This window comes from Hordeum vulgare, chromosome 1H (genome assembly GCF_904849725.1).
Source record: "Hordeum vulgare subsp. vulgare chromosome 1H, MorexV3_pseudomolecules_assembly, whole genome shotgun sequence".
In the NCBI taxonomy this organism is placed as follows: Eukaryota; Viridiplantae; Streptophyta; class Magnoliopsida; order Poales; family Poaceae; genus Hordeum; species Hordeum vulgare.
The window spans coordinates 314,046,074-314,067,060 of NC_058518.1; the positions used below are offsets into that span (position 1 = coordinate 314,046,074).

General features: G+C 51.2%; 1 protein-coding gene across 3 annotated transcripts; it reads right to left on the reverse strand.

Moving 5' to 3' along the window:
• Window positions 1-5,239: 5,239 nt before the first annotated feature.
• Window positions 5,240-6,579, reverse strand: LOC123410148. 3 transcript variants are annotated; one of them, XM_045103047.1, is made up of 4 exons: window positions 6,471-6,578; window positions 6,323-6,386; window positions 5,835-6,016; window positions 5,240-5,629 (listed from the first exon to the last, which is right to left on the reverse strand). In XM_045103047.1, the coding sequence occupies exons 2-4, from the start codon at window positions 6,374-6,376 to the stop codon at window positions 5,476-5,478; spliced, it is 390 nt and encodes a 129-aa protein (XP_044958982.1). In that variant the 5' UTR covers window positions 6,377-6,386; window positions 6,471-6,578; the 3' UTR covers window positions 5,240-5,475. The 3 variants fall into 3 exon arrangements, 2 of the variants coding, with proteins under 2 accessions (XP_044958982.1, XP_044958987.1); XR_006612987.1 differs by having other exon boundaries at window positions 6,288-6,386; window positions 6,471-6,579; XM_045103052.1 differs by lacking the exon at window positions 6,471-6,578 and having other exon boundaries at window positions 6,323-6,454.
• Between the last annotated feature and the right edge of the window lie 14,408 nt (window positions 6,580-20,987).

Below are 20,987 nucleotides of genomic sequence, written 5' to 3' on the forward strand. Positions count from 1 at the left end.
CTAGGGACGGTGTTTTGTCTATGTATCCACACATGTAAATGAGTCTTCATTCAATACAATTATAGCATGGATAATAAACGATTATCTTGATACAGGAATTATAATAATAACTATATTTATTATTGCCTCTAGGGCATAATTCCAACACCTTGTTGGTAAACCGGACACCAGATCGCCGGAATGACTTCGGGTCTTCCGATTTGAAGTGTGTTGTGCTTTCTTCAGATAAAAATTTGGGTCCAAACAAGCATTTGGGTGTGAGAAGGGAACTTTCCCACAAATTTGCCTGGCCGGCTTAGGTGGAGAAGGAGATGAATTGGAGGAAACAGAAATTACCTCTACGGAATCCTCCTGGCTTTCATTGTCTTCATTCTATTCAAGAGATGCAGAGGTATAAATACAAAGTTATCAGTAATGGCTGGTGAGTTAACAGAGGATAGGTTTTTACCTCCGAAGGTGCGTCGCCGACTTGGGATTCATCGGCCTCAGATGGTTCGGTCACAGCAGCTTTGCCCTTGCCCCTGGATTTCTTCTTTGGAGGCGGCCTAGCTTGCTTCATGGCTGACTTTTTTGGCCTCTTGGACCAAAATTTATCACCTTTCTGAAATGGCATATTTTATAAGAGGTCATAGTTTGAATGAGACATAAGAAGTAGAAGACAAAAGGCGGGTTAAAGTTGTTTACGTTGGGTGCCGGGTTAATCTTGCAGAAAGGTTTGAGACCTATTTGGCCGCATTTTCCCCTGGGCTCACCGGTCAGCTTCTTGATGATGGTGACAATATCACTTTCCGTCAGAGGTGTGTGGAAGTAGCACTGAGGATGATCTAGAGTGTCGTCGAATTCACACATTAACCCATCCCGGCGACTTAAAGGGAGGATGCGCCATTCGACCCAACAACGGATCAAGTCAACTCCAGTAAGGCTGTTGTTTGTCAAAGATCTTAACTCGGACAATACTGGGATAAAATCGGACTCCTCCTCTTCGTTGAGCTTGTCTGGGAGTTTGAAATTTGTTGAAAGGCGATCTTCCCTATAACCCAGAAGTTTGTTTTCACCCTCAGGCGAGGTCTCTTGACAATAGAACCAAGACTCGCCCCAGCCTTTGGGGTGGCTTGGCATGGTGAGTGACGAAAATGGGCTATCCCTGCGGGGCTGAACATTTACACCGTCGAGCTCCAGGCTGGGGCCATTGTGAACTTCTGTTTGGCGATTTAAGTGGAAGAAAATACCAGAATAAGGGAACTGAGGGTTCCATCCGCAAATAAGCCTCACAAAACACCTGAAACTGGCATAGGTTGCTAATCGAGTTGGGCCCTAGATCTTGGAGGCGGACATTCATGAAAGTCATGGCGTCTCTAAGGAACTTCGATCCAGGCGGCTTAAAACCCCGCTCAAGGTGTTCAACAAAAACAAGCATATCCCCCTCTTTGGGATTGGGGATTTCTTCTCCGAACCCGGTGCGCTAATCGATAACATCCTGAGGGTCCAAATTTCCCGTTTTCACATAATCCTCTAGTATGGCATCATTAACCTTGGTGGGGGAGCCAGTCACTTTTGAAGACGGCGCCCATGCTACAAAGGGATAAAGTACGGGTGAATTGACACGCCAAAACATCTACTGTAAGAGGTGAAACGATTTCATTTGACTCGCCAAGTAATTTGTCCGCTGGCTGAGGAAATTTTTTGATCTGCCAATGAAGGCCCGGGTCAGGTTGCGAGGGCGACTTATGAAACTTTGGCTACCTAAGGGAGCGGTGTTTCAAGGCATCAGAGGTATTTATCCAAAAATGGCAAAGTATGAAGACTACAAACAGTTTTCACATAACAAGCGGTAGATTATGGATCTACTGGAAAGATGGAAATGAACGCGGAAAATGACCGGATACGGCAACCTACGACTAAGATGGGATACTACTGTTGATTTGGTGAAGTCCTACTCTAAGTGTGCAAATCGAGAGCGGACAGGTAAAGGTATCAAAGACATTGATTTTCTCGTCATCGTCGCTATCAATTAATTAGGAACAAGTAACAACTATTCGGGACGCGCCAAGAACGTGGCAATGATAAACTTCGAAAGAGAACTGGGATCTTCTCTTGAATAACAGAAATCTAACCTGGTGGATTCGGTTGGAGATGGTCGACGGCGATGAAGGCTTTCGGACGGGCGCGAAAACCTCGGACGGCGACGAAGTATTCGGCGGCGACGAAGTGTTCGGCGGTGACGAGGTGTTCGATGACGACGAGACGGTTGATAACGGCGAACTGCATGGCCGTGGCGGAAGTGCTTGGCGGCGACAAGGTCCTCGGGCGGCACCAAAGCTTTCGGACGACGGCGAGAACCACGGTTGGTGGCGGAGCTCTCGGAAGACGATGAGGGTTTTCGCTGCGATAATGGGAGAAGGGCGACAAGTCTGGTAGGTGGAATGTGCCCAGTCCTTTCCCCCCTCCCCACCTATTTAACAGGGCAGGCGCTGGAATCGAGGCGCCACGAGCGGGAACCACCAAAAGATAAAGATTTTCCATGACGGCGCTCCGAAAATTTTGGGATAACGATACCGAAGGATCCGTTGGGATTACGTCATTATCTTTTCCGGAATTCAAGGGATAAGAAGGTACCAACAAGAAATGGTTTGGCGACTTAAGTTTTTCCGCAACAGATGGCGGGTTAAGTTCATGGCGTATAAAAGAGGATGAAAAATGAATCGCCCTTAATTGAGTAAGGATATTGGCGTGAAGAAAATTCAAGTCAATCTGGGGCCTAATGTTGGGGATATTATCTATTGATAACCCGCCCTAGTTGGGCCGGGTCACCAAATCTGGCGATTCATCTAAGACATGGTTCGGGCCTTGGCCTGGAAGACCAAAGGTTGTATGGCGGTTTACAGCTTCCGGAAGGTCTCCAAGCTTTGGAAAGATGGCGACTTAGAGATCATAAGAATCACGGTTTGTAGAAAGGAAAGTACCCTTGTAAACCCTAGGGACTCGACCTGTATATAAAGGCGAGTCCCAGGGAAGAAGAGGGTAGGTTAGAAATCATCGAGTGCTAGGTCCGGCGTATTACACCCTCCTTGTAATCAAAACTCCATCAATACAACAAAAAGCAGGACGTAGGCTTTTACCTCCTCACGAGGGGCCGAACCTGGGTAAATCACCGTCTCACTCCCGTTCAACCCCTTTGAGTCGCCACCAAGGTGCGATGGCTCCAATACTAAGTCCTTTCACGAGGACATCTGCCGTGACAAAACCACGACAACATGTGACTTAACAATGAAAACATAATGATATAATATACAATAAATATCACAAACAATTCAGGATGTTTTGAAAAGAAGCATCATGCACCATCTAAATCCTCAAAATATCCAAAGTACAGACATCACACCATCGGTCAATGTTGCAAGAAAGAATATGATTATACCATGGATAAAATTAAAGATTTTGCATGTTTTTGGCGAAACAATTTTCAACATTAATATCCTGTGCATAGCAAACAACTAAATCTTTTATGTAACAAAAATGAGGTGTGATGGAAAACTGTTTCTGAATAGAAGAAGCGGGAATGGGGAGATTTTTTATTCCTTTTGTTACTCTCTTTTTTGTAAGCAAAGCACTCCTGAATATACCATAAATCTAAACCCTGCAGCCATAAACTGGAGAGTCTTGATCAATTCGAAAGATCATTTAGTGTTGTTGAAATAACAGAATTGGAACTTGTTTGATCAAGTAAAGGAAACTCAATCAAATTCATAAACGGGGTAGTTGTTGGCGCAGAACATCATGGACATCCATATTGTTTACAATGTGACATTGTTAGAGCATCTCTAGTAGACCCTTAAACTAGTCAAACCCTCAAATTAACTGTTTTTTTGAGGGTTGAGGCCGAAAGTTGGCGCCGAACAAAGACCTCAAACATGTAAACCCTCAAAAAAAATTGAAGGCCCAACCCTCAGTTTCCATCCCAATATGCACAAACACAAGATGAGAGGCAAAAATACAGGGCCCTTCATTCTGGTCAACGACGCGTCGTGGGAGAGAAAAATCCCTCAACCGCTCGAGCCCTCCTCCTTCCCTGCGCTGCCGCCGACCCTTGTCCGCCCCGCCGCCGGCCATGGAGGCCCTGCCGGCCCCTCTACCCCTCTGCCCCGCGCCCGCCACCGAATCCCGCGCCCGGCCGCGCCTCGAGGGCCCCCGCGTAGCCGCCTCCCACCCCCGCCGCCGAATCCCGCGCCCGGCCGCACCTCGAGCGCCCCGAGCGTCACCATGGTGGTCGGTATGGTGGCTTCCACGCACGTCGGCGTGAAGAGGAGGCGGGCGCACGTCCTCACAGGCTCCGTTGCCGCGTCCGTCGCCCCTGCACCCACCTCGAAGAGGAAGAAGCCGGCCATGGAGAAGAAACCGTTATAAGGGTTGGGTTTGAGGGTTCAGTCTTTGCCCCTGCTTTTCAACCCTTAAAAGTGCCAAAAAAATACCAATTCTCAACCCTTAAACTGGTTTGAGGGTACTACTAGTGATGCTCAAACCCTCAAACCAGTTTTAAGGGTTGAGAATTTGCATTTTTTGACACTTTTAAGGATTGAAAAGCAGGGTTAAAGACTAGAACCCTCAAACCCAACCCTTATAACAAAAACAGGGGCAAAAACAGGAGAACTCGGGACGGCACGGCTGCCTCTGGCGCGGCGGCGAGGAGAGCTCGAGGAGGCCTGGTGCAGGAGGCGGCGGGGCGGGGCGCGGCTCGGCCGGAATGGCGCGGCAGTTGGGGACAGGGAAAAGTCCTTCCCGCGCGACGATGAAACGGTTTAAGGGTTGAGGTAGTTTGCGCTCCCCAACCCTCACTTCTACAAGTTGGGAGGAAGTTTGAGGTTTGGAGGGAAGTTTGAGGTTTGGATCCTTAAATTTTTTTAAGATTTAAGGGTACTACTCGAGATGCTCTTAGGGTAGTCTATGGAGGAGTCTGCATGATTTATAATCCAAACTTAACATCCCCATGTGAGTTTCTTAGGTCATTACAAATGCATGCATTATTTGTCTGAGGTGACAAGAATTGACTCGTATTCATACAAATTACTCAAACAGATACAGCTAAAGAAAGAAATTTAGCACACATCCTTCTACAGTGGCAGAAGCCATACCCGAACGGGTTTTGCCGACAACAATTCACATAATTTACTCAAACAGAAACCACTCAAGAAAGAAACTTAGCTGACATTAAGCAGCAGCAGAAGGCCTATGCGAGCGGGTCTTGCCGACAGCAATACTTGAGACTCACTTTCACACATCACAAATTATCTTACATTGCGTCCACATTCCACAGATCAACCAGTAATAATACTACTCAAGTCATAGGTGGCAGATCATAGACATATATATAGTACAAGAGACATGCATAATATAGTGCAGGAAAAAAACTGATATCCGTCTTGCTTCTCCATCAAACAAGATGCTTCGTCTTCACTCCACTTGCTTCTGCAGTTCCCTTCAGATTCTGCGCTGCTCCACTGGCATGCACATCTCATGCTCCACTTCATTGCGCGCACCCTGAGCAAGGCCACCAAGAGTGATGCAGCCAGTAACAAAAACAAACGCAAATGCAGCCCGCTTGCTAGCCTTCTTGACTGTAATTATCTCGCGCCTGCAGGTAGGTTGGTGGGATGAGAAGGTAACAAGTATATCTCACGCTTGCGGAAATATATATTCAACTGATGTAGCAGATGAAAAACAGAGCAAATATCTATGTCTACATATGGATGATATTGTACCATCAAGGGACAACCCCCATAGCTGAGGAAAAAACAGAGCAAATATCTATGTCTGCATATGGTTGGTAGGTATTGTACCATTGAGGGTCATGTGGCCTGGGCTTGACTTGTGTGCAGAGAGTCTTGAGCACAAATCTGTCTCGCTGGGAAGCCGCGGATTTGGCCTGGGCGTCAGCGATGAGATCATACAGCTCCTCTTTCTTCTGCTGGATTTGCGTTGCACGGTGTCCTCCCCGAAAGGCACGTGTGTATCCGGAATGCTGGACAGACAGAAGCAACATTGAGAACTGATGACCAAATAATATTGACAAGATATGTGGTCTGAGCGCTAATTTTCTAAAGATGGAATTCGGTTTCACACTGTGCACTTCATAATAAATTTTGCTAGGCACATTTAGCATAATAGCCGTTCATCCCTAGATTAGTATGTCGAGCAGAACAGATGGCGTCCACCAATCGGATCAAGAATCAGACATCGGGCCACAGATCTAAGAAAATAGAGCGCCGGAGATGGGACGGAGACCAAGATACCTGCGGGACGGGGACGAGCTGGCGAAACCCCTCACCTGCCGGACGCAGGACCCTCGTCCCGCCTCGCGGACTAGGGAGAAACCCGCCATAGTCGCAGGCCTGCAAACAAGCACGAATTAACCAGCCAAGACTCGATAAATCAGGGTTGGAACCTCCCTGCAGATTGGAAGGGTTGGAACCAACCTTGCGGATCTGAACCACTGGTTAGGGTTAGGGTTCCTCGCTGTCTATATCTGGCAGTTCCGCCGCAGAGATGGAGGAGGGGACGCTTTGACCGATCGGGCGATTCTCTGTTTATCAACATCTATCCCTTAAACCCTTAAAAATAACCGTTTTTTTACAGTTTTCATCAAAAAAAATGATGTAGACTAGAACCCTTAAGCCCTTAAATCCGTAAAAAAATTTAAAGGTCCAACCCTCAAACCCCTTCCCAGCCTGTAGAAGTGAGGGTTGGGAGAAAAAACTGCCCCCAACCCGCACTCCACTTCCCACCTCGCGCTGGAGGCAGTTGGTTCCCCGCGCGCGTGAGGAAGTTGCCTCGGCCGCCGCCGTCCCACGCTCCGGCCGCCGACATGGCCTCCATCTCCGCCGCCGCTGTCGTGGATATAAGCCTGACAGTAGATGTGTAGGGTACGAATGAGATGGGCAGAGTCCTAGCTACGGCGAGGTTGTATGAGTTCAGGCCCCTCTGCGGTGGAGGTAACAGCCCTACGTCTCAGTGCTCTCGGAGCTTGTTACCGAGTGTGATATGGAGTACAAAGATTTGCTAACCCCTTTACCAGTGGGGGAGGGCGGCTTATATAGAGTGTGCTGCCCTCCACAACGGTTCTGATTCAAGGGTGGAGTAGTGGCGATTGAATGCATACGTTACAGGTAACGTATGCTCTAAATGCTAGTAAATGCACCCGGAAACGTACAGCAGTTTTCCTCCAAAGAGGTTACGACGTACCGAGTGTATCCAGTCGGTAAGCCCGGTGCTCTCCGAATGTTAGTCTCCAACTGGATGATTCTAGGCCTGTTACCGACTAGATGATGGGGGCACCTTAATTCAGTCGGGGCATACTTAAGGTCCTGTCCCTTGTGTGGGGTAGTCGTTGGGTAGGACATGTAGGGCAGGCCTATGACCCTACCCTAGGACTATGACCCCATCATTAGTCCCCGAATGGATTGAGGTTGAAACGTCGAAGCAGTGCTCGAGGTTCAGATCCGACTGGACTAGGTTCGGCTTGGGCGTTGCTTGCCTCTATCCATTTTATCTCTCCTGACCAATGATCCGAGTGGAGGTGTTTTGCGAAACAGACTGTCGGGAACCGAGTGCTTTCGCGACATCTTTTGATGCGACCGGTCAACTAACAGCGGCGGATTTTCCGGGATCTCAAATTTCGGGTTCCGCGCGCTTAGCGGGGACGACGTCAGCGCGCTCGAGTAGCGCCTGACTCCTCGTTCCTCGCGCCTTCAACTCCTCCACTGATATCGCTGCGGCTGGTTGGGCAGATAAGATTTCAGGCCCGCTCGCCAGCGACCCAGTCGGTGCTCTATTTAACTCTGGACGACGAGACCCTTCGGTTATGCTCGCTGAATCCTTTGCTCTTGCCTGCTCCGTCTACCTCGCCACCTCCTGCGCTCACACACCCTTCTCTTCCTCTCCTTCTCGAGAGCTCGCCGTCGCCGCCATGACCAAAGGTCAGACCAGCAAGATGGAGGCGAGGAAGAAGAAGAAACAGGCGGCGGCTACTCAGCGGCGGCAGCGGCCGTTGCCGGCGGGGTGGATCCAGGGAGACTTTCTCCCCTCCACGGTGACGGAGGGGGACCTGCTGGAGCTGGTAGAGCACGGCCTGCTCGTGCATAAGTCCTGGAGGCTGCCGGCGGACGACGAGGTCGAGCCGGCACCACGGGAGGGGGAGTGCGTCTTGCTCCTTAGCCATGTTCACAGAGGTTTTTCTCTGCCCCCGCATCCCTTCTTCAAAGGCATCATGAATCATTTTGGTGCTCAACTCCATCACTTCCCTCCGAATGCCATCGCCCACCTTTCTGCCTTCATTGTTTTGTGCGAGTGCTTTATCGGTTGCCCCCCCATTGGGGTTTATTCAAACATATCTTCTCCGCCCGCTCTCAAACCATCAAACGTCTTAGTCAGTCGGATGACAAGACGCATCTCCTCCAGCTCTGCGGGGGTTTAGGGTTTCAGAAGAAGAGTCGGAGCAGCTACCCTGCTCTCCAGTTGAGCGAGTCGGTTAGGAACTGGCAGTCGACGTGGTTCTACTGCCAGGACATAGCCTGTCCGAATGCGTCGACTGGGCTGCCTCCGTTTAGTCTAGACCGTCCTGCTCCACCCAAGCAACTCGCCCTCTCGAAAGACGAGAAGAACGACATCCAGCCTTTGGTCGAGGCGCTCGTGGATGTTGTCAGGAGGGGAGCGTGGAGAGCGCCGAATATGTCTCCGACAGCGGGGAGTCGGAGGAGGAAGACAGCGAGGAAGAGGAAGAGGACGAAGAGCCAGACTCGCCACCTCCGCGGCCAGAGCATCGGAGCAAGCGCCGGCATGAGCCTGCCGTCCCTTCAGCTCCTCCTGCGTCGTCGAGTGCTCCGCCTGCTGCCCCGACGGTACCGAGTGTTCGAGGCACCAAGAGGGCCAGGGACGCAGCCGCTGAACTTGCAGGCCAGTCCTCCAGGGCGCCCAAGCCGAGTGGGCCCAAACCTCGGAAGGCTCTGCCGCGGATGAGGATGGCCATCCCCGTCACCTCCACGTAAGTGAATCTAACTCTCGGCTCTTTCTGTTGACCGAGTGAACTCCTGCTTTACAAGTCGAATGGACTTCACTCGACAGGGTTACCACTTCTGCGACCTCGCCAGCCCGCCAAGGGGACGACCCCATGGACACGGACAACGTCGTTTCGTCCCAGCCAGGTATGTTGTGGGAGAGTCGGGTATTTTGTTCCTGTAGACTGTGCCATCCTTTTCTTTTTCTGAGGCACCGTGTTATTCGGCTTGTCAGGGGCGACTTGTCTGGACGGGGACGACCAGGGGAGATCCAACCCGGCCATGGAGCCTGTCGTGGAGCCTGTCCCTGAGGCTGCTCCTCCTGCTGCCGCCCCTGCCGCCGACGCTCCACCGACCGAAGTGCCTCCACCGACTGAACCGGTGCCGGTGGGTGAGGAACCTACTGGGGCAAACCTTGGGATGCCTCAGGAACTTCCCATGATTCCCGGTCCGTCGAATGCTGAATTCAGCATTCGGTGTGTCCCAGAGGAGCAGGTGGGAGCGGCCAAGGGGGCCATGATCCAGGCGGAGCTGATGGCCGGAGAGGCCAAGAGGGCTTATGACTCCGTTGCGGCTTTGTACCAGCGGAGCTTGGAGCTGCGCGATGACATCCGAGTAAGTAGTCTAGTAAGTACTTACTTTTCTTCTGTAACCCACTGGGTGTTGTCTGCTGTTTGCAATGGGTTCACTCCGAGTGAACCCAGTGGGTGTAGTCCCCGAGACTTCTGTCGAGTGCTTGCACCGACAGTTGTCTTTATACATTTGGTCTTTAGTTTGGTTGTGTCCGTAGACAAGATTTTCGAGTGCGAGTGCTTATTGCAGTCGGAGCGCTCTTGCGGTAAGAGTCTCCGAGAGTAAGTTGCACGCATGTGGAGTAATATTAGCCCCTGAGGCGTAGGTGAAAACATGCATCTCAATAGGGTGGGCCTGCTTGAGGTGCATGCCAATGGGGTCACTCTTAGTGAACCCACTGGGTGTAGTCCCCGAGACCGCTGTCGACTGCTTGCGTCGGCAGGGGTCTGAAGAACTTAGCCTGTGAACTGATAAACTTGCTGATTACCCTTTGTTTCTTGGTGCAGAAAACTTGTGAAATGGGAAGTGCTTATGAAGCCGTGAGAGCTGAGAGGAACCAGTATGCTGGTGAACTGGAAGCTGCAATGCTCGCCATGGCTGGCATGAAGGACGCGCTGGAAGTTCGAGAGAAGTCCTTGGAGGAGGCGCTGGAGGCAAACAGGGTGTTGGTGGCGGAGGTGGAGAGACTGAAGAAACAGAGGACTGAACTGCACAATCAAATGGCTGTTCGGAACAAACGATGGACAGCTCAGGAAAAGTATGTCAACGACTGGGCTGTCCAGATGATGACTCGTCTGGCTGGTAAGTCTTATGCTTTGTCGAGTGGTTGTACCGTGTGACGAACACCCGGTTTTTACTGTCTGTTTGCTCGTTTGGTTCAGACTTTTGCGGTGACGCCGAAGCTGAAGCGGCGGCTGTGGAGCGGTCCATGAAGGACAATGTGCCACTCGGCGAGGACGCCAACCGGGATCTGCTCCGGGCGCATATCCGCGTAGGCAAAGTGGGTCCTTTCATCAGCCGACTGAAAGAGGTCATCGGCCGCATTGACAAGGAGCTTTGGCCGGAAGATGAGTCGCGGCAGGAGATGGAGACTCTGTTGGGGCGACTGGAGGAGATTCCGAACCGAGTGCAATCCTGGAAGAAGTCAGCAGCGCGTTGCGGTGCTGATGTTGCGCTGTCCTTGGTGCGAGTCCATTGCAAGGAGGTGCGGGAAGATAAGCTAAAAGCATTGAAGGTCGCCAACACGAAGAAGCTTTGATTCGAAGACTTCATGAAGACGTTCCTTGAGACTGCTACCCGCATCGCTGATGGAATCGACTTGGACACTTTTGTGGAGCCCTCCAGTCCTGAGGCCGGCCCAGATGACGCGTGATCAAACTTTATCCTCGGTATGCCGAGTGTTTACTGTAAGATACTCTGGCCACTTCTGTTGGCCGTCATACTTTTAAATCGGTGCGGGTAATCTTGACCCGCACTGAGTCAGCTGTCGTTTATGAACTTATGTTGTCGGAATGAAAACATTTAGTCTTCTGTTGAAATGCTGTTCCGAGTGCAACACTTAGTGCGTACTCGGAGAAGATTAAGACTTAGGTGATTCTTGGTCACGTCTAAGTCTCCGAGTGCGACTTGTAGTGCACACTCGGAGGAGATTAAGAGTTAGGCGATTCAGGATCGCAGCTAAGTCCCCGAGGGTGACGTATAGTTCACACTCGGAGGAAGTTATTACTTAGGTGATTCTTGATCACAGCTAAGTCTTCGAGTGCAACGTATAGTGTACACTCGGAGGAGGTGAATACTTAGGCAATTCGGGATTGCAGCTAAGTCCCCGAGTGTGACGTATGGTGCACACTCGGAGGAAGTTAGTACTTAGGCGATTCAGGATCGCGGCTAAGTCCTCGAGGGTGACGTATAGTTCACACTCGGAGGAAGTTATTACTTAGGTGATTCTTGATCACAGCTAAGTCCCCGAATGCGACGTATAGTGCACACTCGGAGGAGGTTAATACTTAGGCGATTCAGGATCGCAGCTAAGTCCCCGAGTGTGACGTATAGTGCACACTCGGAGGAAGTTATTACTTAGGTGATTCTTGATCACAGCTAAGTCCCCGAGTGTGACGTATAGTGCACACTCGGAGGAAGTTAGTACTTAGGTGATTCTTGATCACAGCTAAGTCCCCGAGTGCGACGTATAGTGCACACTCGGAGGAAGTTATTACTTAGGTGATTCTTGATCACAGCTAAGTCCTCGAGTGTGACGTATAGTGCACACTCGGAGGAAGTTATTACTTAGGTGATTCTTGATCACAGCTAAGTCCCCGAGTGTGACGTATCGTGCACACTCGGAGGAAGTTAGTACTTAGGTGATTCTTGATCACAGCTAAGTCCCCGAGTGTGATGTATAGTGCACACTCGGAGGAAGTTATTACTTAGGTGATTCTTGATCACAGCTAAGTCCCCGAGTGTGACGTATAGTGTACACTCGGAGGAAGTTAGTACTTAGGTGATTCTTGATCACAGCTAAGTCCCCGAGTGCGACGTATAGTTCACACTCGGAGGAAGTTATTACTTAGGTGATTCTTGATCACAGCTAAGTCCCCGAGTGCGACGTATAGTGCACACTCGGAGGAGGTTAGTACTTAGGCGATTCAGGATCGCAGCTAAGTCCCCGAGTGTGACGTATAGTGCACACTCAGAGGAAGTTATTACTTAGGTGATTCTTGATCACAGCTAAGTCCCCGAGTGCGACGTATAGTGCACACTCGGAGGAGGTTAGTACTTAGGCGATTCAGGATCGCAACTAAGTCCCCGAGTGTGACGTATAGTGCACACTCGGAGGAGGTTAGTACTTAGGCGATTCAGGATCGCAGCTAAGTCTCTTTTTTTGTGTGTGTGAGAACTCTGAATCTGCACAAAACTGAATCTGCTGAATATATTATTTCTTCAAACTTGTTCGTTACACTGCTTCAGTCGACGATCACGTATAAAAACGCTTGAGGAGATCTCCGTTCCATGCGCGCGGCTCGTCTGTCTCCCTCTGAATATTGTAGAGTCTGTATGCTCCGTTGTTCAGCACCTTGGAAATGATGAAAGGCCCCTCCCAGGCCGGAGCCAACTTGTGGGGTCTTTGCTGATCCACTCGGAGCACTAAATCGCCTGCTTGGAATGTGCGGCTCCTGACATGACGTGCATGAAAGCGTCGCAGATCTTGTTGGTAAATTGTTGAACGAGTGAGTGCCATCTCGCGTTCCTCCTCTAGAAGATCGACTCCATCTTGCCTTGCTTGTCCCGCTTCGGCTTCGGAGAAGAGTTCGACTCGCGGGGCATTGTGAAGCAGGTCACTCGGAAGGACCGCTTCTGCTCCATAGACGAGGAAGAACGGCGATCGCCCCGTTGATCGGTTTGGAGTGGTGCGGAGGCCCCAAAGTACTGAAGGTAACTCGGTGACCCATGCACCAGCAGCATGTCCTACCTCTCGCAAGAGTCGAGGCTTCAAACCTTGAAGGATAAGTCCATTCGCACGCTCAGCTTGTCCATTGGATTGCGGATGTGCTACGGAAGCAAAATCCACTCGGATACCCTGACTCGCACGGAAACCTTTGAATCTGTCCGAGTCGAAGTTTGTCCCATTGTCCGTGATTATGCTGTGAGGCACTCCGAATCTGGAGATGATGTCCCTGACAAACTTAACGGCTGTGGAGGCGTCGAGTTTCTTGATGGGCTTGGCTTCTATCCATTTTGTAAACTTGTCAACTGCCACCAACAGATGTGTGTAGCCTCCTTGGCCTGTCTTGAATGGTCCGACTGTGTCTAATCCCAAAACTGCAAATGGCCACACAAGTGGGATTGTCTTTAGCGCAGATGTTGGCTTGTGGGACTTGTTCGATTAGAACTGACAGCCTTCACATCGGTCTACCATAGCTTTGGCCATCTCGTTAGCCTGCAGCCAGAAGAATCCAGCTCTGAACGCCTTGGCGACGATTGCTCTCGAAGAAGCGTGATGCCGCAGGTACCTGAGTGGATATCCTCTAGGATCAACTGTCCTTCCTCTGGGGAAATGCAACGTTGGAGGACGCCTGAAACACTCTCCTTGTACAATTGACCGTCAATGACAGTGAATGCCTTCGACCTGCGAACTATTTGCCGGGCTTGGACTTCATCTTCTGGAAGTTCCTGTCTCAGGATATATGCCATGATCGGCACAGTCTAATCGGGAATGACTACCAGAATCTCTGTGACTAGATCAACCACAACAGGCACATCGACTTCAGTCGGATCTGTTGCGCTCTTGGGTTGTACTGGTTCTTCTATGAAGGGATCTTCTTTGACTGAAGGAAGATGGAGGTGCTCGAGACAGACATCACTCGGGACTGGTCTCCGAGTGGATCCGAGTTTTGCCAACTCGTCAGCTGCTTGGTTCTTCAGTCTTGGAACATGATGAAGTTCTAGACCTTCAAACTTCTTCTCCAGCTTCCTGACTGCATTGCAGTATGTCATCATGGTGGAGTTCCTTACGTCCCACTCTTTCATCACTTGATTGACCACCAAATCCGAATCGCCATGGACCATCAGGCGACGGACGCCGAGTGAGATGGCCATGCGCAATCCGTAGAGGAGAGCTTCATACTCCGCCTCGTTGTTGGAGGAATCAAAATGTATCTGGAGCATGTACTTGAGCTTGTCGCCTTTGGGTGATATGATCACAACACCAGCGCCGGATCCATTCAACATCTTAGACCCATCGAAGAACATTGTCCAATGAGCCGAGTAGATGTGAGTCGGTTGCTGTTGTTCTACCCATTCTGCTATAAAGTCAGCCAGGGCTTGAGACTTAATAGCTTTCTTGGCCTCGAACTTGATGTCACAGTACAGCATCTCCATTGCCCACTTCGCCACTCGGCCTGACGCGTCTCGATTGTGGAGAATTTCCGACAAAGGAGCATCAGAAATGATAGATACCGAGTGGTCTTGGAAATAATGGGCCACCTTCTTCGCAGTCATATAGATCCCATAGATAAGCTTCTGATAATGGGGATACCTCTGCTTGGAAGGGGTCAGGACTTCGGAGACGTAGTACACTGGGCGCTGAACTTTGTATGCTTTGCCTTCTTCTTCTCGCTCGACTGTAAGAACAGTACTGATGACTTGATTTATAGCCGCGATATATAGAAGAAGGGGCTCTTTACTGAGCGGAGCAGTAAGAACCGGCTGGGTGGAAAGTAGGACTTTGAGGTCGTCGAATGCGACTTGGGCTTCGTCTGTCCACTCGAAGGTATCTGACTTCTTCATGAGTCGGTACAGAGGAAGTGCTTTTTCGCCGAGTCGACTGATAAACCTACTCAAAGCCGCTAGGCAACCTATGAGCCATTGAACATCGTGTATTCTGACCGGCCTATCCAGTCGGACGATGGTCCCGATCTTTTCGGGGTTAACATCGATCCCTCGTTCGGAAACAAAGAAACCGAGTAACTTTCCGCTGGGAACACCGAATGAACATTTGGCTGGGTTTAGCTTGATATCGTACCTACGAAGGTTGGCGAATGTTTCTGCCAAGTCAGTCAGCAGGTCGGAACCTTTGCGTGACTTGACTACGATATCATCCATATATGCCTCCACATTGCGACCGATCTGGTCGAGGAGACAGTTTTGGATCATGCGCATAAAGGTAGCTCTTGCATTCTTCAGACCGAAAGGCATAGTGATGTAGCAGAAGCACCCAAACGGGGTGATGAAGGCTGTTTTCAACTCATCGGGACCATACAGACGGATCTGATGATAACCCGAGTAGGCATCAAGGAATGACAAACGCTCGCATCCCGCAGTCGAATCGACAATTTGATCTATGCAGGGGAGCGGAAAATGGTCTTTCGAGCAGACCTTATTGAGGTGCTCGAAGTCAATGCACATTCGGAGTGACTTGTCCTTCTTGGGCACCATCACGACATTGGCGAGCCACTCGGAGTGGTGAACCTCGCGAATGAAGTTGGCAGCCAGCAGCTTGGCCACCTCTTCTCCGATTGCCTTCCTCTTGTGCGTGGCGGACCGACGCAGGTGCTCTCGGACGGGCCGAGCGACGGGATCCACATGCAGTCGGTGCTCAGCCAACTCCCTGGGTACACCCGACATGTCAGAAGGTTTCCATGCGAAGATGTACCAGTTCTCACGGAGGAATTGGGTGAGCTCGGCTTCCTATTTAGGATCGAGGGTGGTGGAGGTGTTCGTCGGGGCGGCAGACTCGTCCGTCGGGTGGATGCTGACTTTCTTCGTCTCTCCCGCCGACTGGAACGCGGACTCAGAAGCTGGTTTCTTCGAGCGCATCAGGTCGGCAGGGTCGACTGTCTTCTTGTATTCGTCAAGCTCGAGCATCGCCATCTGATGGTCGGCGATTCTTGATCCCTCTTGTAGACACTCCTCGGCTCGCTGGCGGTTGCCGGTGATGGTGATAACGCCTTTTGGGCCCGGCATCTTCAGCTTCAAGTACACATAGCACGGGCGTGCCATGAAACTCACGTACGCCGGGCGGCCCAGAATTGCATGGTAAGCGCTCTGGAAATCCACCACCTCGAATGTGAGCTTCTCCTTGCGAAAGTTTTTGTCGGAGCCGAAAGTGATGTCCAACGCGATCTGGCCGAGTGACTTGGCCTTCCGCCCGGGGACGACTCCGTGGAACTGCATATTGCCCTCGCTGAGTCTGGACATCGGGATGCCCATTCCCTTGAGGGTGTCGGCGTACATGATGTTCAGTCCGCTACCGCCGTCCATGAGGACTTTGCGCAATCAGACTCCTTCCACCACCGGGTCGACGACCAGAGCCTGTCTTCCTGGAGTGGGGACATGCGTTGGATGGTCTGACTGATCAAAGGTGATCGCAGTCTGAGACCATCTAAGGAACTTGGGAGCAGTCGGAACGGCCATGTTGACCTCTCTGTTCACTAGCTTCAGTCGACTCTTGCTTTCGACGTCAGCAAAAATCATGAGGGTTGCATGGACTTGAGGGAACGGATCCTCCTTATCCTCCTCATCTTGTTCAGGATTCTTCTCACTCGGTTGCCCTTCGCTGAACCCCTGGATCAGGAGACGACACTGCCGAGTGGTATGCTTTGCGTATATGGGATTGCCTTCTTCGTCCATCTTCGTGTGAATTGGACAAGGCTGATCCAGGATGGGATTGTTGAACGGCTTCTTCTTGGGGGTAGACTGCGCTTTCCCTTTGCCCTTGAACTTGGCGCTGGTCACAGCTGCAGCTTCTGCCTGCGGTGTGGGTGGAACTTTCTGTTTCTGCTTCCGAGTGTTACCTCCGTCGGCATCGCCGACTGTCTTGTGTTTGCTGTTCCGGATGCGGTCTTCTTCCTTGCCATTTGCATAACGAGTAGCTATCTCCATCATCTTGCTCATGGAGATGTCGCCTGTCCGGCCGAACTTTAGGTACAACTCTCTGTACCGTACGCCTGCCTTGAATGCGCAGACTGCTTGATGCTCGGTGACGCTCTCCACCGTGTGGTAAAGAGTCGTCCATCGCTGGATGAAGTCGCGCAAGGGCTCATTCGGCTTCTGGACACAGTGCTGAAGCTCCACAAGGCCTGCAGGGCGTTTGCACGTCCCTTCGAAGGTCCTGATGAACACTCCGGCAAGATCTGCCCAACTGTAAATGCTTGAGGGGGCTAACTGGTTCAGCCAAGCTCGCGCCGAGCCGTCGAGCATCAGAGGGAGGTGCTTCATAGCGACATAGTCGTCCCCTCCTCTGATCTGGACTGCCACTCGGTAGTCGTCTAGCCATGTTTCAGGCTTGGATTCCCCCGTAAATTTACCGATTCCCGCTGCCAATCGGAAGTTGGGCGGGATGTCAGCCGAGCGGATGGCTCGACTAAAACACTCGGGGCCGGACACGATGGTCCTGCCGCCACTCGGATGATCCAGATCGTGGCCATCGCGGTGGGCTCGACCCCTGTCGACTCTTCGCTGGGCGATTCGTCCTCTTGCGTCGGGTCTCGGGTCGTAAGTGTCGCCGACTGAACGCCGATCATCATGATGTCGGGACCCATAGGGCCCACCCCGCGGAGGGGTGCGTGAACGGCGGCGATCTTCACGGACCATGGAACGACTGCCTCCCCTGTGGTGCTGATAGGAACCGGGGCTGTGAACCGACCGATGCGTGTTTGCATGGGCGGAACTATTGTGGATCCGATTGTGCGACTGGGAGACTGCCGAATTCTGCTGCTGCGCCGTGTGCAACAGAGCACGGATCTGCTCGATTCCTCTTCCTGCCTCTGAATCAGTCGGCTGAAGGGAATCGGCGATCTTGGCTGCCGCAGCCAAGTTGAGGAGAGGTGTGCGGAACAACTCTACGTTGCTCTGCCGGGTGTGCCGACTGGCAGAACAGCGAGGCGGACGGCGTGCACCGGATGCTTCACCGGCTTCGCGCTCGTTCCGGCCAGCCTGATGGGGATCTTCATGGGTGTTGGCCATGTGAACTTCTGCTGCAGGCCCGAGGCCCACGTACTCGGAAGGGAGCTCAGTCGGAACCGAGCCCGAGCACTGGGGACGCGAGGCAACCACAACATACTCCAGAACCGCCACTTGAGAGGACACGAACTGACGCGCTCGGGCATGTTGCACCCAACGTTGTAGACCCGGACTGCGAGATCGCTTGCTGCGGCGCGTGACGAAGGTGCAAGCCGGCAATGGAGCCGATTGTTGGAGAAGAAGAACGCCGCGAGCGCCGGCACGGAAGTGTGTGGCCCCGCGACGGGGAAGCGCCTCGACGTCGAGAGGTGCCTCCCGAAGCCACGCCGAATCATCGACGACGAAGGAGAGAGCGCCGAAGAGGATCTGGTGACCCATGCTCGAACCTCCACCGGACGACATGACGAAAGGAAGTAGTCGCAAACTCGTCGGAAGTCGCTTAGACGCCTGCCCCACGGTAGGCGCCAACTGTCGTGGGTATAAGCCTGACAGTAGATGTGTAGGGTACGAATGAGATGGGCAGAGTCCTAGCTACGGCGAGGTTGTATGAGTTCAGGCCCCTCTGCGGTGGAGGTAACAACCCTACGTCTCAGTGCTCTCGGAGCTTGTTACCGAGTGTGATATGGAGTACAAAGATTTGCTAACCCCTTTACCAGTGGGGGAGGGCGGCTTATATAGAGTGCGCTGCCCTCCACAACGGTTCTGATTCAAGGGTGGAGTAGTGGCGATTGAATGCATACGTTACAGGTAACGTATGCTCTAAATGCTAGTAAATGCACCGGGAAACGTACAACAGTTTCCCTCCAGAGAGGTTATGACATACCGAGTGTATCCAGTCGGTAAGCCCGGTGCTCTCCGAATGTTAGTCTCCGACTGGATGATTTTGGGCCTGTTACCGACTGGATGATGGGGGCACCTTAATTCAGTGGGGCATACTTAAGGTCCTGTCCCTTGTATGGGGTAGTCCTTGGGTAGGACATGTAGGGCAGGCCTATGACCCTACCCTAGGACTACGACCCCATCAGCCGCCAAGGCCACCTTCGCCGCCTTCGCCCACAAGGTCCCCTCCACTTCCCACTCCCTGCCGCAGAAGGAGCTCGCCGCGGTGGCGCCGCAGTAGCAGCAGCGTGCGAGCGCCAGCAGACGGCGCGCGCGGTCCTGGTTGTATTCCGATTTTTGCATTAGGTGTAATATCCGATTAGCACTATTCGAACAGCAGTTATCAATCTCACACTTTGCATATTTTTGCATACCGTATGCTTCTCACATTCTGTTTATTTTTAGTGTGATAAAATATTGGCTTTTGAACATGCTATCTCTTTTCATATTTTGGAGAAAATTTTCCCTATTTCTTTCCTGCATACAGGGTGTTCCCTATGGAAAAATGGTGCTTTGATCTGTTTAATCTTATTTCAGGTGCCTCCAACCATCAGGTTTATTATGTTTTCTAGTGAAAATTATGCAATGTCAAATGACAGTTTTAAGGGTTGGGGTTGGGGCAAAGACTAGAACCCTCAAACCCAATCCTTATAACGGAATATTCCGTTATAAGGGTTGGGTTTGAGGGTTTTAGTCTTTGCCCCTGTTTTTCAATCCTTAAAAGTGTCAAAAATAGGCAATTCTCAACCCTTAAAACTGATTTTAGATTTAAGGGTTTGAGGGTTCTACTAGAGATGCTCTTACCTGGCCAACAGGCCCAGCCCATCTTTTAGAATGCTACCCACTCATCCATTATCGGCCCAATACCTTTTCTTTAAAAAGCAAATTCGGCCCAATACCTTTTCTTTTCTTGCTCCGGCAGGAACTTTATTTTAATATACTTATTTTAAGGGCTTTTTACATACTCGAACACATTACTTAGATTTACCCTAATTTTAAAGCATGTTTAAATTTGTCTGTTCATCGTCAAGTGACCTTACATAAATGTCCCCGTGTCGTTTTCACCCGATAAAAAAGGTTTAGCTGTCTACATGATATTTGTTGGACATTTTGCCCATGTCTCTATGTATCACTTGCATGTCTACATGGCCATATCTTGGGCCGGACCGGGCCTAAAACCCATGGTACAAAATCTAGGCCCGAGTCCGGCCTGGCCCGGACGTCGGTCCTAATTTTAGGGCTCAAGCCCTGCCCGACGTAGGCGTAAAACCGGGTTTTCACAGGTCCAAGCCCGGCCCGGCCTGGCCGTCGGGCTTGATTATCAGGCCCGAGCCCGCCCCGTGGACAAGGTTGGGTCGGGCCTTTTCGGGTCGGATCGGACCGGGTCGACCGGATCGGGCTGCCCATGGTGAGATACACTTGCATGTGAGTCCAATGCAAAGAAAATGAATTGAAAAAACTCTTTCTCTCACGTACCTCCCTCTTATGGGTGGGCCCAACCAAAACAAGAAAAAAGAAAAACAAAAGTATATTCTCTCATCTCGGGCGTGCTGGAACTGGCGGCGGACAGCAGCAGGAGACGGTTGCTAGCAACATGCGGCGGCTGTCGGTTGCAAGATCGCCGGTGTGGCCGCGATACGCTCACCATTGCGGCATATTGCGTCGATTGACGCCAGTTGGGCACACACGCGGCCACCAAATCTAGCGCCCCAATGGAGCCTAGGGGCGGACAAAAATGAGCGTCACGTGGAGCTCTCAAATCGGCGTTTGGCACAAACGGGAAGGCTTCCAAGACGGCTTTGAAGTAAAAGAATTGGACCAGGAAGCCCCAATCACCGTCATAAAATGTGTCTTCCCCGACTCCGGCATAAGAGTATTTGACAAAAAAAAACTACTCCTATCACATTAAGGTTTGCCGTCCCATTGAACTACCACTTTCAAAAAAATGACTCATAACTCGTTTTTTTTTATTTTGTGACAAAAAACTATCAAGTCTTGTTGATGACTGTTTTAGCCACTTTAACCGTT

Excerpts from the sequence above, each read along its gene's own strand:
- LOC123410148 (XM_045103047.1), bottom strand. The coding sequence starts at position 6,376 with ATGGCGGGTTTCTCCCTAGTCCGCGAGGCGGGACGAGGGTCCTGCGTC. Across the intron at positions 6,017-6,322 it reads GAGGGTCCTGCGTCCGGCAG|CATTCCGGATACACACGTGC; the intron begins GTGAGGGGTTTC and ends CTGTCTGTCCAG. Across the intron at positions 5,630-5,834 it reads AGGCCACATGACCCTCAATG|GCGCGAGATAATTACAGTCA; the intron begins GTACAATACCTA and ends ACCTACCTGCAG.